We start from the raw sequence: 18,155 nt of genomic DNA, 5'->3' as shown, positions 1-18,155 counted from the left end.
ATACTCAAGGATCATTAATCTTTCTTTTTAAGGCTGTTTAACTATGGCAGGAATGTTGAGTCTTTTGTCAAAAATTATGCCCAAGAATTTATGTCCCTGTTTCACTGGAAGTGCTGTTTCATTTAGGTGTAGGGCGGGATCAATCAGCAGGCCTCTTTTGAGTGAGAAAAGAACAGCAACCGTTTTTTGAGCGGAGAACTTGAATCCACTTCTGTCTGCCCAGGGTTTGTTTATTGTGAGTTGTGCCTGTCTCTCCCACAGACAGATAAGCTACAGGATGAGCATGCAATTTGAAGGTGATCGATATAGACAGAATACATGATGGACTGTGGAATTATTTTTGCATTGGAACTCATTTTTAGAACAACGTGTTGAGCTCAAAATACACCCCTCAGGTACTCCACTTTTCTGAATGAGGTTGCTTGGGAGGATTGAGCCTATAGGAGGGTTGGTGTAAACAAAAAGAATGGATGAGCAGGAAATCATTTAAGCAGTTTAACATCCTGCCACGGGTACGAAGCTCTGCTAGGTTCAGAACTGCAATGATGTGCTTACATACGAGAGGGCCGGGTCAGCGGAAAGCAGCATGAAAAGCAAGAGCTCTACAACAGTCAGCCACCACAGCAGCTTCTCCGCAGTGCATATGTGCAAAGGGGTGAAGCATCTCAGGATGACCACAAAGCGCTTTCTAGTTTTTTCGTCATGGCTCTCGACGGACTGGGTGAGTTTCAAAGTTCGTTTCGAGCTTAAAACAACGCAAATGCGCACCAAGTTCTGCGCGCACTATATCAGGAGCTGTTCAGACCTGATGCCAGCAATACTAGTCAACATTTTTATGAACTAAAATCATCAATAAATGCCTTTGTACCTTATTCAACAGTTCTTTTCTGAAATTTAGGCGGTTTGCGTCATAAGTATTCCCAAATAATACGTTTGGTTCTGCATTTTTTTTTAAACGCATCGTCGAGGTTTTACTCTAATGCTCTCTTAGCCATTATCTTATCACTGAAAGCTGATTTTATTCCATTTCCTCATGTAACGTATTCTGACACACTTGTAGCATGCTCATATACCCTTTTTTGGGGGCACTTCTGATAAAATTAACTTCTGATAAAGGGAAAAAATTGTCATGGTCCCTTCAAGTTCATCTTAAAGGTAGTCTGCTGTATGTGGTATTCAAGCTCTGGCTGCATAATCATTGCAGACACCTGCACTGCATCTTTCTTCAATAGCCAGTGTGTATTATTCAACCAGCCACTTCACAGTGTTCGAATGAAAGGAAAACAGAAGTGGAACAACCATCCTAAGTTCAGGCTGTGACTGTGCAGCTCATCATACCACCAGTCGTTTTTAACATACAAATCATCACATACCATATCTTATAAACGCCCAAATATGGGACATGATTTGTACCTTCGAGCTTATTCCCTCACAAATATATAGTCCTCATATCAGGTTGCACATTTACCCTACTATTTACTCTCTCATTTCCTCCGCCATAGTGGCTCAGTGGTTATGGCGCTCGGCTGCTGACCCAAAAGACACAGATTCACTCCCGGCCGCGGAGGTCAAATTTTGATGGAGGCGAAATTCTAGAGGCCCGTGTGCTGTGTGATGTCAGTGCACGTTAAAGAACCTCACGTAGTCTAAATTTCCGGAGCCCTCCACTACGGTGTCTCTCATAGCCTGAATTGCTTTGGGACGTTAAACCCCAATAAACTAAACCAAACCAAACACTCTCATTTCCCCCCTTAGGCTTCTGGCTGTCACTGTCAATAAAATTTTTACGAGTGCATGAGGACACCACACGAGGCCCATTTGCACGTCACAGCTAAATGCAGCACCATCCCATATCCCACAAAATCAATGTGTACCAACAGAAATTCTGGAAGCATCATAAATGACTGCTTAATTTTTCAGGCATCATCCTATACACTACCGTAGAACCTTGTCAACTGAACTTCAAGGTACACTGAATATTGCTTTGAACAACACACAGTTCAAATTTAGGGTGCCCAATTAAACAGTAGGACTAATAATCTCCACAGGGTGTCATAGAGCGACCACATCCCAAGCACATGATTCCACGATTGGTGCGAGACGCTTTCCACTGTGTGACCTTCAATACAGTCAGTCAATGGAACTCTGAGTTAACTTCTTTCATGCCAAAAAATTCAGGGGGCATTTTGTTGACCTAAAGAGCGGTCAGACGAAAGCCTTTAGCGCAGTGTTGCTGCTTGTGTCATTGATGTGTGCTCAAGATGTTAAGCTTCGCCTGTTAAGAGTGGAACGCGACAGCGTCTTGCAACGCTGCCAGGGAGTCCATAGAACGCCATCGCCCGTTAGGTTTTACGCCTTGCTCATCGGTAAATTGGTCTTTGAGGAAAGGAAATGTATCTGTCTCTTATATATGTGTGGACACCTAAACCTCGCCGGAAGGGAAGGCAGGAGGATGGCAGTGAGCGAAGACACCGTATTCACTAGACGCGCCTTTGTTCATTCCAAACCAACGAGCTGGCATGGCGGATTGGTTAGCATGCCCGTCTCGCACTCCGGAGACCGGAGTTCGATTCCCGAGCTCGACCAATTGCCTACTTGGTTGTAGTTATTTATCTGGCCTGACTAAAAAGATTAATTAGGCTACTATGGTAATTAAGTTATTAACTTAACTCAGTACCACCTACTTGGGGTGTAACTATACGATCCCTTTAATTGGTTGCATGGTTACTAGCCAAAGTGCAATTGGCCCCAATTGAAATTCGCGCACTGTGACGTCACGACCATTTCGACCAATTGAAAAGCGTGACATATCTGTCGACAACTCCTGCTTACAACGATGAGGCATTAAAGGCTTCCGCCTTAATATATGAGATGGTAGCAGTGAGGTGCACGGGGGATGTATGGGCGCACCAAGCTACGGAGAGGAAGAAAATGACAGTGCTCTTTGCAGTGAGGATTTCACCCTTGCAACAAAACACTTCACAGTCCCAACTAAGTGGCCTCTCTTTGAGAGAAACTTGAAGGGACCACGAAAATTTCTTTGTCTTAGAAGTTCATCCCCCAAAAATGATATGTGAGCATGACTGATGTGTCCAAAAGTATGTTACACGAAAACAATGAATAAAATGGATCAGCAGAGAGAGGACAATTGGAAAGAGAGCATTTATTGCATGCACTATGCATGGAATGAGCTGAAGAGAGAGGGTACGAAAAAGGCTCACATTCTCCTACTTGAAAATGGCATTAGTCTAGTTTGTTTTTGTTTTTTTGCTGTCTTTTTTGTGCTTTCTTCCACAGTGACTGCTATTTGTGTTGTTTTTTTTCAGATTTTCGCTTTCTCTTTCCCAAAAGAATTGTGCGGAAGTGACAGATGGGCTATGAGGGACGCTGTAGTGGAGGACTTCAGATTACCGTATAAACTCTTGTAACTGCTGTAGGCTTCTTTTCTTCAAAAGTGCATGTGAATTTTGAAGGTGCAGTCCATACATGAATTAAAAAAATAATGTATTACCATATTTTTTTCTCAATTATCTAGTCCAAACCAGGTGGTGTGGCCCATACCCAGTTGCAGCCCTTATGTGAGATTATGCGGTAATTTAGACCACCTGGGGTTGTTTAATGTGCTCCGACATCTCGGAGCACACTGACGTTCTTTCATTTCACCTCCATAGAAATGCAGCCGCCGTGGCCGAGATTCTATCGTGCGACCGTCGGGTCAGCAGCTGAACGCCAAAGCCACTGAGCCATGCAACGAATGCTTTCCCTCTCGCTCGGAGCTCTCGAAACACACCCAGGTGAGTAGCCGTGCGTATCTTTTATCTCACTCCTCCGGCTACGTGGCTGTCACCAACCGTACGAGCAGGTGCACGATGCACCGTTAAGTTTGCCAGAGGGAATACACGTGCGGCGCCAATATCTGGCAACCGTCTTAACGGGAGATTACCCTACTTTTGATACTTACGTGAGCCACCGAATCAGACTACAAACAAAAACACACTGCCGTCTCTGAGATCGGTTTTCAGCTCTAAACACAGCAAAGCCTAATTACAGATGCCAACACCAACAGAGTGCCTGCCTTGGACATGTTGGCAGTTCTACACTCTTATGTTCCGAAGGAAATCTGTCTTTCCATTTTGACCATTTCTTACAGCAGGCAGAGTGCAGTTCCTCCTGTGGCACCTTCATTTTCGCATCTAGACTTCATCCCATCATAAGCAACGTGCCAATGATGGTAACACAGCCATTCAAAGCAGAGCTCATGTGAGCAGTGACCCTGCTCTTATCCATCTGTAATGACATGAGAGTAGCATGGTCACATCGAATGGTCAGAGCGTGGAACCCAAGCAGTCTTAAGTATAGCTGTGCCCTCTACAATGCTGGTGGCACTGAATCGTTCAGAAAATGCCCGGTACTTTCAGATTCAGAGGGGCCCTGAGAGCAGTGAATCTCCTTGGCAAGGGCGGAAACGAAAGCGACAGACAGGCACCTGTCGACAGACCGGGCTGGAATGAACGACCATCTCTGTCAAAAACTGTTGTAGGACAAATGGATGTCGTCTTTGAGCACAAAGCTGTCACTTGCACCGACAGTGTCAAGCGTTGATGCTGCGAAATTGGGAGAATGCCATCACTGCTGAGGAGGGTCAGTGCAAGAAGAGGAAGCCACCTTGGGCACCACGCTTGCGTGATCGCTCTGTGCCGACAGGTTTCGTGCCAAGTGTAAAATACTCCCCAAATTAGCTGACAAGAAAAAAAAACAAATTTTCAAACCGATCTACAGCCCTTCTGCAAAATACTGAGTGGCATTACATGCCCAGAAGCGGCCACAATTGCTCGGGATGGGGCACCAAATTGATCAATTTGAATAGGTGCATCATCTGCCACCAGTGGAGTCAGCTCTGCTTTTCGAGCATTTTCACTGCTGCACGATTTGGTTTTCAGGCGGCATGATACGCTACAGAAACACACACGCAAGGGCCCACTGCAGTAGAGGCTTTGCTTTAGTGCTACAGTCGCAACGAAGGCCACAAAACACAAGGTGATAACATAACGTATGACTGAATTTCGTTAGCAAACTCAAACGGAGCAAAAGTTCATCAGTTACATGAAGTTTGGACTAAAAGCAGCCTGAATAAGTTAGGGCACGATGCACTGTTCTGCAAGGGTAACTGCACTAGAGACACGTCACAGTGCATTAGACATTTTGTTCACATGCACTACTCAACACTGAGGGCATGTGATGGATCCATAGGGACCTTCAATGGATGGCCAGGCTTGCCATGACAGATGATGTTAATGTGCCACACAGAGCAATGTGCACAAGGCAATGCGCCCACAATGGACAGCAGCAACTCGGTGGTAAGTCGCACACACTGATGGCAGACGGTCATGGGCAATAATGCCAAGTGATAAACGTGTGTTCAGTTGCAATGGTTAATGGTACACAGCTACTCACCTCATGGCCAGATGCAAGTGGGCGAACAGCTGCGTAGTCATGGTCTGCTCGTGAGGGCAAGTCGCCGGCTCCGGCCTGTTCGAAAAAATCAATGCACATATTCCCAAGTATTAGTTGTTGGGCATTTTTTCGCATTGAAATACATAATATTCAGATAGGACTAAAGCAACAGTCTAAATAAACCAGAGATTCAAATGAAGCAAGTTCAAATTAACATGATTCCACTACACTTAGTTACTGGTGTTATGTACAGTTGACTCGCACACATAAAACTCAAAGAGGATTGCGAAATAATTTGATATATAAAACATGCCAAGGTATTATCTTATCTGAAACCTGCAAGCAAAAATGCAGTGTACTCATGCTAGTGCCACGCTTTTTGAAACGTCGTGTTGCCTGCCGGCATTCAGCTGGCAGTGCAACGCTCGCCTAGTCAGGCCTAGTCTGCTCCGCATCAAAGCCGCAGAGGATGGTGCTTTGGAACCAGCCACCGCCTATCATAAGGGGTCTAGTCCCATTAACAATAGACTGCAAAAAGAAAACTCTCACTGACATTAAGGTGCACTTGACTTCCGCGATGCCTTTGGCAGCAAAGCATGCCAGGGAAAGGATGCCACTAGGCTTCAGTCGTAAAGTTGGCTTCGATGCATGACAAGAAGCTATGCACCGAAGGCTGCCTTTTCTGCCTGACAGGGATGTCGCATGGAGATTGAGTGTGAGAGGCCGAAGGCTAAGGCTCTCAGGCACTCTCCACGTACGGCTCGCATTGCGGTTTAACAGCACTAGCGCTGCCAGCAGGTGCCCAAGGCCGTGCAGCTGACAGGTCTCTATGTACAGGATGTGATCACGGGAGCTCCGTTAGAAGAAGTGCCACCTGCAGGGGCGCAGTGTGGCATTTTAGTGAAGGGCAGTGGGACAAAGGTGAACAAAAGTGCAATACTTTTGCGTGCAATCTTGAAGGGAACGTTCAGACTGTTTGATATAACCCAAAGAGACTGATTTAAAGAAAAAGTAGCAAAGTTGCAGTAATGTTGCAATGAAGAAATCAGTTTTAAACAACCACTGCCCAAAATACAATGAAAGTCGGTGGAGAACGCAAATGTTGTTAAGAAACGAGCTTGCTTGGAATAATAAAATTTGGGTAAACAACATCTTCTCTGTAAATCTCCTTGAAGAAATGTCATGTTGATTTACAAGATGAGTAGGAATAAGTACCTTCCGCAAAACTGAAAGGGCATCTTCGCACTGCTCATAGTTGGGTTGGTCCGCATTCTGGTGAACCCCACGTGGCAGACACGCTTAGTCTCCCAAGGATGACTTTCTAAGTAGAACAGAGAGCTGAGCTAGTTGGTACGACATTCTTGTAGTGCACGGGGCAGAGGTGAAGGACAAAGGAAGCTGACAAGACAAGCACCTGTCCACTGTCTCTGCCCTCCTGCCAAGACAAACTCCATTACGATGAATTCTCGGAAAAGGTGGCCAATATGAGAGCATTTGGTCAGCTTCCCACACCACAGAATGAATGTAAAAAAAAAAAAAAAAAATCCGCTTAAGACGAACTGTCTCATGTGTCGACCTTTCATAGTGACTGTGACCCACAGCGACTCCCGTTGAACGGTACTTGTCGGGCATCCTCAAGGTACTTAAAGGCAAGCTAAAGAAAATAAAATAAAATAACACTTGCTTGCAGGAAACGTACCGAGCAAAAGAACTTCCCTGCAAATTTAGCCCAACCCCGTGACGCAACTTCCCCGCACCTTTCCACGAATGTGCAGAGAAGTGCTCTTGCGGGTGTAAGTAGGTAAAAAAGGTTTCTGTAAGCGGGCCTGCGAGCGGCGCAGCGGTCCGACATCGCCAGGCCTCCTCCAGCGAATGAAAAGGCACATAGGCGAGAGTAGCATAATTTGACAATGAAGGAGCACTACTGCATGGGTTTTCGTGAAGCTGAGATCTGATGTGGCCGCATATGAGCTCATAGTCAGCTTCGTCTGTGGTGGGCGGAAAGACGCGAGTCGTATCCACTCCTAAACTTGAGAACAGCCACACTGAAGAAGGAGCGGGGTAGGAGAGAGCAAGAGAATGACGGCCATGTGCTTTCAGAGTCTGCGCCATGCGACAAGAAGGTTGGAACCTTTGACACCATTACAATCTTTATAAAAACAAAAAAACAGGAGGGGGGGGGGAAAAGCAGATAGTGCTCACTGCTGAAGTGAGAAAAAAAGGTGGCAAAAAAAGAAAAAGAAAGGCAAAAGCCGTTTTCCTGCAGCATGATGCCAGGTTTCTCACACCCTTACTCTTCAGGTCCCACTTCACATATGCAGCAAAACCTTGTTGATATGCATCCAGTTCGTACGCCCAAAATCACGAAGAGTAAAAATGCACCACAGAGTTCTACAATTTTTCGCCAAGCTAACATGACTTCCCGGCTACTACATTTAAAACTGGGACAAATTCTGGTCGTGTAATACCTTCAGCAACCAAGTGCACGTGTGCAAACATAGAAGTGGGCCGAACATGAGGCACGTGATGAACTGGCATGCTGCAGCAGTCACCCGGAGTGGTGGCATCCCTGCAGTGCCTAGGTGCCCTAACAAACGAGCGGGCCTTTTCTGCGCGGATGCAACATAAAGAAAGGCAAGGGGGCCAAGTACCTGAGAACTACAACGTTGGGTTGGGTTGGGTTTTCTGGCGCATAAGCATCTGAGCCTACCATGCGCCAAACATTAGGTATAGGAAAATTTTTATTCTGCAGAATTTTACAAAAACATGAAAAACCGTTGGAGGTGTAGAGGGTCTAATAAATTTATTTGTACTACCTAGTACTGACAAAGGAAAGAGATCTTAAAAATGGCTAATAGTACAAGTTTTAGAGAGTGCCGGGTAACCTCAGCAACCATCCTTGGCTGGGCAAGAGGTTCGCAACAATAAAGGCCTCAGCTTTCTTCTCATGAATGAGAAGGAGGTTGAGTAGTGGTGAGAAATGTGTTAAAACACTGACTATGATTTCACAAATCTATAGTTTGTTTAAAACATCTCTCTTTAAAAACTGAAAAGTGGCAAATCAACAAGTGCACCTTCACCGAAAAGTAACACTGGTTGTAAACGAATGTGTTCAATGTGAAATAGAGCAAAATATTTTTTCATCAGTTTTTTAAAGTTTTGTGTACGACAATAAGGTGTGGTTTATTGCTAGGTCATCTCAACATTTTTCAAGAACAGGTTTGCCTTGTTTAGTCAGCAGGTAGTTGTGTGTGTCCAATGCAGAGACGACATAAAATCCCTTCTATAAAATTTTGCTGCTGCCTACAGGTCTCCCATTCACCCAGGATGGGCTTTACAAACTGTAGCTTGTTATTTAATTCATTATCCCAAGTTGTTTGCCATTTAGCCTTCAAGCTACCCTGTATTAATTTCATGCAGCCTCAATGGGGAGTGCTTATTTTTTGATCGGACGACTGCGAGTTTGAGCAGCACAAAAGTTGGCTCTTTCATTTCCGTCCATTCCAACATGGCTGGGCACCCAGCAGAACTTTATGACATGTCCGTGTGTTATGATTTTTTTTCTCTGTTGAGTATTATGTTTCCTACCAGGGGTTTTATTGCATTTCTGGAATGTTTGGTTTGGTCTGTGGGGCTTAACGTCCCAAAGAGAATCAGGCTACGAGGGACGCTGTAGCGAAGGGCTCTGGAAATTAGACCCCCTGGGATTCTTTATTGTACACTGACATCGCAGAGTACATGAGCCTCAAGGATTTCGCCTCCAAAAAAATTCAACCGACACAGCCGAAATCAAACCCTAGCCTTTCCGGTCAGCAGCCACGCGCCATAACCACTGAGCCACCACGGCAGCTATTGCTGGAATGAAGTGTTGTGAGCAGACTAAGAGAATCCGTTTTGATTACGCTGTTTTCAATACTCCCGTGTATTATTCTGTCCACAGCGGCAGAGACAGCACAACATTCAGCAACTGAAATAGATGCACAGTTTGGCAGCCTTACTATTTTTTGCCACTTTCCTTGCACTACCACACTTCCGACATAATCTGGTGATTTTGAGCCGTCAGTGTAAAATTCTGCGTAGTTCAGATATATTTCTCGTAGCGCGAGGTATTCTTGCAATATGTGTTTGTTCGGTGTTTGATTTATATGGAAGTGTGCCAATACAAATGCATGGTGTTGATTGCACCATGGCTGCAGAGGGACATGGTTTGAAGCGACATGAGGAAGGGTATCCAGTATTTCTAAGTTATGCCAATTATTAGGGGTGGAGAAGCAGAGGTCTGCCTGATTGGGGTTTATCGCTGAACAGTGCTCTGGAGGTGCACTTTGTAACTATCGGGTAGCAGAGGTGTTTCAGAGCAGACCGTACTCCTAGGACATATGAGCGTGTAAGCATGGTTCTCCCGTCTTCAAGGGAAGGTTCACTTGTTTCCACATAAAGACTATTTATGGTGAGTGTTCTCTATGCGCCAGTTGAGAGACACAAACCTAGTCTTTGTACACCCCCCAATTGTTTAGGGTAAGATAGTCTTAGAAACCCATACGCAACGCATACGTAGTCTAAGGTAGAGCGTACTAGAGACCGGCTGACCTGTAAAAGACATGTTCTATCTGATCCCCATCATTTTCGTGACAGCACTTTGAGCATACTCAAGGATCATTAATCTTTCTTTTTAAGGCTGTTTAACTATGGCAGGAATGTTGAGTCTTTTGTCAAAAATTATGCCCAAGAATTTATGTCCCTGTTTCACTGGAAGTGCTGTTTCATTTAGGTGTAGGGCGGGATCAATCAGCAGGCCTCTTTTGAGTGAGAAAAGAACAGCAACCGTTTTTTGAGCGGAAAACTTGAATCCACTTCTGTCTGCCCAGGGTTTGTTTATTGTGAGTTGTGCCCGTCTCTCCCACACACTGATAAGCTACAGGATGAGCATGCAATTTGAAGGTGATCGATATAGACAGAATACATGATGGGCTGTGCAATTATTGCAACTCATTTTTAGAACAACGTGTTGAGCTCAAAATACACCCCTCAGGTACTCCACTTTTCTGAATGAGGTTGCTTGGGAGGGTTGAGCCTATAGGAGGGTTGGTGTAAACAAAAAGAATGGATGGGCAGGAAATCATTTAAGCAGTTTAACATCCTGCCACGGGTACCAAGCTCTGCTAGGTTCAGAACTGCAATGATGTGCTTACATACGAGCGGGCCGGGTCAGCGGAAAGCAGCATGAAAAGCAAGAGCTCTACAACAGTCAGCCACCACAGCAGCTTCTCCGCAGTGCATATGTGCAAAGGGCCGAAGCATCTCAGGATGACCACGAAGGCATGGCTCTCGACGGACTGCACTATACAAGGAGCTGTTCAGACCTGATGCCAGCAATGCTAGTCAACATTTTTATGAACTAAAATCATCAATAAATGTCTTTGTACCTCATTCAACAGTTCTTTTCTGAAATTTAGGCGGTTTGCGTCATAAGTATTCCCAAATAAAACGTTTGGTTCTGCATTTTTTTTAAAACGCATCGTCGAGGTTTTACTCTAATGCTCTCTTAGCCATTATCTTATCACTGAAAGCTGATTTTATTCAATTTCCTCATGTAACGTATTCTGACACTCTTGTAGCATGCTCATATACCCTTTTTTGGGGGCACCTCTGATTAAAATTAACTTCTGATAAAGAGAACAAATTGTCATGGTCCCTTCAAGTTCATCTTAAAGGTAGTCTGCTGTATGTGGTATTCAAGCTCTGGCTGCATAATCATTGCAGACACCTGCACTGCATCTTTCTTCAATAGCCAGTGTGTATTATTCAACCAGCCACTTCACAGTGTTCGAATGAAAGCAAAACAGAAGTGGAACAACCATCCTAAGTTCAGGCTGTGACTGACTGTGCAGCTCATCATACCACCAGTTGTTTCTAACATACAAATCATCACATACCATATTTTGAACGCCCAAATATGCGACATGATTTGTACCTTCGAGCTTATCCCCTCAAAAATATACAGTCCTCATATGAGGATACACATTTACCCTACTATTTACTATCTCAATTCCTCCGCCATGGTGGCTCAGTGGTTATGGTGCTCTGCTCCTGACCCAAAAGGCACAGGTTCACTCCCGGCCGCGGCGGTAAAATTTCGATAGAGGCGAAATTCTAGAGGCGCGTGTACTGTGATAGTCAGTGCACGTTAAAGAGTCCCAGGTAGTTGAAATTTCCGGAGCCCTTCACTACGGCGTCCTTCATAGCCCGAGTCGCTTTGGGACGTTAAACCGCATAAACCAAACCAAACGCTCTCATTTCCCCCGTTAGGCTTCTGGCTGTAGTTGTCAATAAATTTTTTTTACAAATGAATGACGACACCACAACGCTAGACAAACTGCAAACGACACAAAAAATTTTATAGTAGGATAAATATGTGTGCTCAAATGAGGCCCATTTGCACGAGAGTGCTAAATACAGCACCATGCCGCATCCCACAAAATCAATGTGTACTAACAGAAATTCTGGAAGCATCATAAATGACTGCTTAATTTTTCAGGCATCATCCTACATACAACTGTAGAACCTTGTCAACTGAACTTCAAGGTACATTGAATATTGCTTTGAACATCACGCAGTTCAAATTTAGGGTGCCCAATTAAACAGTAGGACCAATAATCTCCACAGGGTGTCATACAGTGACCACATCCCAAGCACATGATTCCACGTTCGTATTGGTGCGAGATGCTTTCCACTGTGTGACCTTCAATACACAGTCGGTTTATGGAACTCTGAGTTGACTTCTTTCATCCCAAATATAAGAGAAGGTAGCAGTGAGGTGCGTGGGAGATGTATGGGCGCACCAAGCTACGGAGAGGAAGAAAATGACAGTGCTCTTTTGCAGTGAGGATTTCACCCATGCAACAAAACACTTCACAGTCCCAACTAAGTGGCCTCTCTCTTTGAGAGAAACTTGAAGGGACCACGAAAATTTCTTTGTCTTATCAGAAGTTCATCCCCCAAAAATGATATGTGAGCATGACTGATGTGTCCAAAAGTATGTTACACGAAAACAATGAATAAAATGGATCAGCAGAGAGAGGACAATTGGAAAGAGAGCATTTATTGCATGCACTATGCATGGAATGAGCTGAAGAGTGAGGGTACGAAAAAGGCTCACGTTCTCCTACTTGAAAATGGCATTAGTCTAGTTTGTTTTTGTTTTTTTGCCGTCTTTTTGTGCTTTCTTCCACAGTGACTGCTATTTGTGTTGTTTTTTTTTCAGATTTTCGCTTTCTCTTTCCCAAAAGAATTGTGCGGAAGTGACAGATGGGCTATGAGGGACGCTGTAGTGGAGGACTTCAGATTACCGTATAAACTCTTGTAACTGCTGTACACTTCTTTTCTTCAAAAGTGCATGTGAATTTTGAAGGTGCAGTCCATACATGAATTAAAAAAATAATGTATTACCATATTTTTTTCTCAATTATCTAGTCCAAACCAGGTGGTGCGGCCCATACCCAGTTGCAGCCCTTATGTGAGATTATGCGGTAATTTAGACCACCTGGGGTTGTTTAATGTGCTCTGACATCTCAGAGCACACTGACGTTTTTTCATTTCACCTCCATAGAAATGCGGCCGCCGTGGCCGAGATTCTATCGTGCGACCGTCGGGTCAGCAGCTGAACGCCAAAGCCACTGAGCCATGCAACGAATGCTTTCCCTCTCGCTCGGAGCACTCGAAACACACCCAGGTGAGTATGCCGTACATACCTTTTATCTCACTATTCCGGCAACGTGGCTGTCACCAACTGTACGAGCTGGTGCACGATGCACCGTTAAGTTTGCCAGAGGCAATACACGTGCGGCGCCAATATCTGGCAACCGTCTTAACGGGAGATTACCCTACTTTTGATACTTACGTGAGCCACCGAATCAGACTACAAACAAAAACACACTGCCGTCTCTGAGAGATCGGTTTTCAGCTCTAAACACAGCAAAGCCTAATTACAGATGCCAACACCACCAGAGTGCCTGCCTTGGACATGTTGGCAGTTCTACACTCTTATGTTCCGAAGGAAATCTGTCTTTCCATTTTGACCATTTCTTACAGCAGGCAGAGTGCAGTTCCTCCTGTGGCACCTTCATTTTCGCATCTAGACTTCATCCCATCATAAGCAACGTGCCAATGATGGTAACACAGCCATTCAAAGCAGAGCTCATGTGAGCAGTGACCCTGCTCTTATCCATCTGTAATGACATGAGAGTAGCATGGTCACATGGAATGGTCAGAGCGTGGAACCCAAGCCGTCTTAAGGATAGCTGTGCCCTCTACAATGCTGGTGGCACTGAATCGTTCAGAAAATGCCCGGTACTTTCAGATTCAGAGGGGCCCTGAAAGCAGTGAATCTCCTTGGCAAGGGCAGAAACGGAAGTAACAGACAGGCACCTGTCGACAGACCGGGCTGGAATGAACGACCATCTCTGTCAAAAACTGTTGTAGGACAAATGGATGTCGTCTTTGAGCACAAAGCTGTCACTTGCACCGACAGAGTCAAGCGTTGATGCTACGAAATTGGGAGAATGCCATCACTGCTGAGGAGGGTCAGTGCAAGAAGAGGAAGCCACCTTGGGCACCACGCTTGCATGATCGCTCTGTGCCGACAGGTTTCGTGCCAAGTGTAAAATACTCCCCAAATTCGCTGACAAGAAAAAAAACAAATTTTCAAACTGATCTACAGCCCTTCTGCAAAATACTGAGTGGCATTACATGCCCAGAAGCGGCCACAATTGCTCGGGATGGGGCACCAAATTGATCAATTTGAATAGGTGCATCATCTGCCACCAGTGGAGTTAGCTCTGCTTCGAGCATTTTCACTGTTGCGGGGTTTAGTTTTCAGGCTGCATGATACGCTACAGAAACACACACGCAAGGGCCCACTGCAGTAGAGGCTTTATTTTAGTGCTACAGTCGCAACGAAGGCCACAAAACACAAGGTGATAACGTAACGTATGACTGAATTTCATTAGCAAACACAAACGGAGCAAAAGTTCATCAGTTACATGAAGTTTGGACTAAAAGGAGGCTGAATGAAGTTAGGGTGCGATGCACTGTTTTGCAAGGGTAACTGCACTAGAGACACGTCACAGTGCATTAGACATTTTGTTCACATGCACCTACTCAACACTGAGGGCATGTGATGGATCCATAGAGACCTTCAATGGATGGCCAGGCTTGCCATGACAGATGATGTTAATGTGCCACACAGAGCAATGTGCACAAGGCAATGCGCCCACAATGGACAGCAGCAACTCGGTGGTAAGTCGCACACACTGATGGCAGACGGTCAAGGGCAATAATACCAAGTGATAAACGTGTGTTCAGTTGCAATGGTTAATGGTACACAGCTACTCACCTCATGGCCAGATGCAAGTGGGCGAACAGCTGCGTAGTCATGCTCTGCTGGTGAAGGCATGTCGCCGGCTCCGGCCTGTTCGAAGAAATCAATGCACAGATTCCCAAGTATTAGTTGTTGGGCATTTTTTCGCATTGAAATACATAATATTCTGATAGGACTAAAGCAACAGTCTAAATAAACCAGGGATTCAAATGAAGCAAGTTCAAATTAACATGATTCCACTACACTTAGTTACTGGTGTTATGTACAGTTGGCTCGCACACATAAAACTCAAAGAGGATTACGAAATAATTTGATATATAAAAAATGCCAAGGGATTATCTTATCTGAAACCTGCAAGCAAAAATGCAGTGTACCCATGCTAGTGCCAGGCTTTTTGAAAAGTGTTGCCTGCCGGCATTCAGCTGGCAGTGCAACGCTCGCCTAGTCAGGCCTAGTCTGCTCCGCATCAAAGCCGCAGAGGATGGTGCTTTGGAACCAGCCACCACCTATCATAAGGGGTCTAGTCCCATTAACAATAGACTGCAAAAAGAAAACGCTCACTGACATTAAGGTGCACTTGACTTCCGCGATGCCTTTGGCAGCAAAGCATGCCAGGGGAAGGATGCCACTAGGCTTCAGTCGTAAAGTTGGCTTCGATGCATGACAAGAAGCTATGCACCGAAGGCTGCCTTTTCTGCCTGACAGGGATGTCGCATGGAGAATGAGTGTGAGAGGCCGAAGGCTAAGGCTCTCAGGCACTCTCCACGTACGGCTCGCATTGCGGTTTAACAGCACTAGCACTGCCAGCAGGTGCCCAAGGCCGTGCGGCTGACAGGTCTCTATGTACAGAATGTGATCACGGGAGCTCCGTTAGAAGAAGTGCCACCCGCAGGGGCGCAGTGTGGCATTTTAGTGAAGGGCAGTGGGACAAAGGTGAACAAAAGTGCAATACTTTTGCGTGCAATCTTGAAGGGAACGTTCAGACTGTTTGATATAACCCATAGAGACTGATTTAAAGAAAAAGTAGCAAAGTTGCAGTAATGTTGGAATGAAGAAATCAGTTTTAAACAACCACTACCCAAAATACAATGAAAGTCGGTGGAGAACGCAAATGTTGTTAAGAAACGAGCTTGCTTGGAATAATAAAATTTGGGTAAACAACATCTTCTCTGTAAATCTCCTTGAAGAAATGTCATTTTGATTTACAAGATGAGTAGGAATAAGTACCTTACACAAAACTGAAAGGGCATCTTCGCACTGCTCATAGTTGGGTTGGTCCGCATTCTGGTGAACCCCACATGGCAGACACGCTTAGTCTCCCAAGGATGGCTTTATAAGAAGAACAGAGGGCTGAGCTAGCTGGCACGACATTCTTGTTGTAGTGGACAGGGCAGAGGTGAAGGACAAGGGAAGCTGACAAGACAAGCACCTGTCCACTGTCTCTGCCCTCCTGCCAAGACAAACTCCATTACGATGAATTCTCGGAAAAGGTGGCCAATATGAGACCGTTTGGTCAGCTTCCTACAGAATAAACGTAAAAAAAATTAAAAATCCGCTTAAGACAAACTGTTTCATGTGTCCTTGACGTTCTGTTGTGACTGACCCACAGCGACTCCCGTGCATCCTCAAGGTACTTAAAGGCAAGCTAAAGAAAATAAAATAAAATAACACTTGCTTGCAGGAAACGTACCGAGCAAAAGAACTTCCCCGCAAATTTAGCCCACCCCCGTGACGCAACTTCCCCGCACCTTTCCACGAATGTGCAGAGAAGTGCTCTTGCGGGTGTAAGTAGGTAAAAAAGGTTTCTGTAAGCGGGCCTGCAAGCGGCGCAGCGGTCCGACATCGCCAGGCCTCCTCCAGCGAATGAAAAGGCACATAGGCGAGAGTAGCATAATTTGACAATGAAGGAGCACTACTGCATGGGTTTTCGTGAAGCTGAGATCTGATGTGGCCGCATATGAGCCCATAGTCAGCTTCGTCTGTGGTGGGCGGAAAGACGCGAGGCATAGCCACTCCTATCAGACTACGAATCAGACTGCAAACAAAAACACACTGCCGTCTCTGAGATCGGTTTTCAGCACTAAACACAGCAAAGCCTAATTACAGATGCCAACACCACCAGAGTGCCTGCCTTGGACATGTTGGCAGTTCTACACTCTTATGTTCCGAAGGAAATCTGTCTTTCCATTTTGACCATTTCTTACAGCAGGCAGAGTGCAGTTCCTCCTGTGGCACCTTCATTTTCGCATCTAGACTTCATCCCATCATAAGCAACGTGCCAATGATGGTAACACAGCCATTCAAAGCAGAGCTCATGTGAGCAGTGACCCTGCTCTTATCCATCTCAAAGGGTCTGAAAGTGCATCAATTACTTGGATTTAGACTTAAAGGAGCCCGAATGAAGTTAGGGCACATTGCACTGCGTTGCATGGATAACTGCACTACAGACACGTTGCAATGCATTAGGCATCTCACACACATGCAGCTGCTCAACACTGAGGGCATGTGATGGATCTATAGGGACCTTCAATGGATGGCCAGGCTTGCCATGACAGATGAAGTTAATGTGCCGCACAGAGCAATGTGCACAAGGCAATGCGCCCACAATGGACAGCAGCAACTCATCTGGTGGTAAGTGGCATGCACTGATGGCGGACGGTCATGGGCAATAATGCCAAGTGATAAGCGTGTGCTCACAAGGCAAATCACAGGATCAGTTGCAATGAATAGTGGTACAAAGTTGCTCACTTCAGGTCCAGATGCAAGCTGGCGATCTGCTGCGTTGTCATGCTCTGCTGATGAGGGTAGGTCACCTGTGCCGACCTGTTCGAACAAACCATTAATTACTGGGCATTTTTTGATATTGAAATACATAAGATTCTGACAGGACTAAAGCATCTGTCTGAATAAACCAGATGTCCAAATGAGGCAAGTTCAAATTAACATGATTCCACTACACTTAGTTATTTGTGTAGGCGAGCATAGCAGGGGGCGACAGAAAGTTGGGTGGTCGGGTGATATTAAGAAGTTTGCGGGGCTACGGTAGCCACAACTGGCGAAGCACAGGGTTAATTGGAGAGACATGGGAGCAGTCTTTGCCCTGCAGTGGGTGTATAATGTATAATTGACTCGGATATAAGAAACTCGAAGAGGACTGCGAAAAAATTCGATATACACAAAATGGCAAAGGCTAGCCTTATCTGTTACATTAAGCAAGAATACACTGCACCCATGCTAGTGTTGCGACAGTGACATGCCAGTGACAGCCCATACTCGGGTGCAGCCCTTACGTGAGATTATGCGGTAATCTAGACCACCTGGG

General features: G+C 45.3%; 1 protein-coding gene across 10 annotated transcripts in view; it reads right to left on the bottom strand.

Annotated features, from left to right (window-relative positions):
• LOC149355191 (uncharacterized) overlaps positions 1 to 18,155 on the bottom strand; it is a 149,432-nt gene that overhangs the window by 30,188 nt on the left and 101,089 nt on the right. For 9 of the 10 annotated variants that reach the window (XR_016291478.1, XR_016291479.1, XR_016291480.1 and 6 more), the window contains 3 exons: positions 17,582 to 17,656; positions 14,849 to 14,923; positions 5,455 to 5,529 (listed from right to left, as the gene is read on the bottom strand). Coding sequence is in view for 7 of the 10 variants with exons in the window: in XM_089583688.1 (XP_089439814.1) it covers positions 5,455 to 5,529; positions 14,849 to 14,923; positions 17,582 to 17,656 (225 nt within the window). In the remaining 3 variants the exon portion in view is untranslated. The remainder of the gene's footprint in view (positions 1 to 5,454; positions 5,530 to 14,848; positions 14,924 to 17,581; positions 17,657 to 18,155) is intronic. The other variant, XM_089583690.1, reaches the window with a different exon arrangement.

Source organism: Amblyomma mixtum, chromosome 3 (assembly GCF_055824585.1).
Source record: "Amblyomma mixtum isolate Tamu chromosome 3, ASM5582458v1, whole genome shotgun sequence".
In the NCBI taxonomy this organism is placed as follows: Eukaryota; Metazoa; Arthropoda; class Arachnida; order Ixodida; family Ixodidae; genus Amblyomma; species Amblyomma mixtum.
The sequence above is the reverse complement of the archived record's forward strand: the minus strand, read 5'-3'. Positions and strand labels throughout refer to the sequence as shown.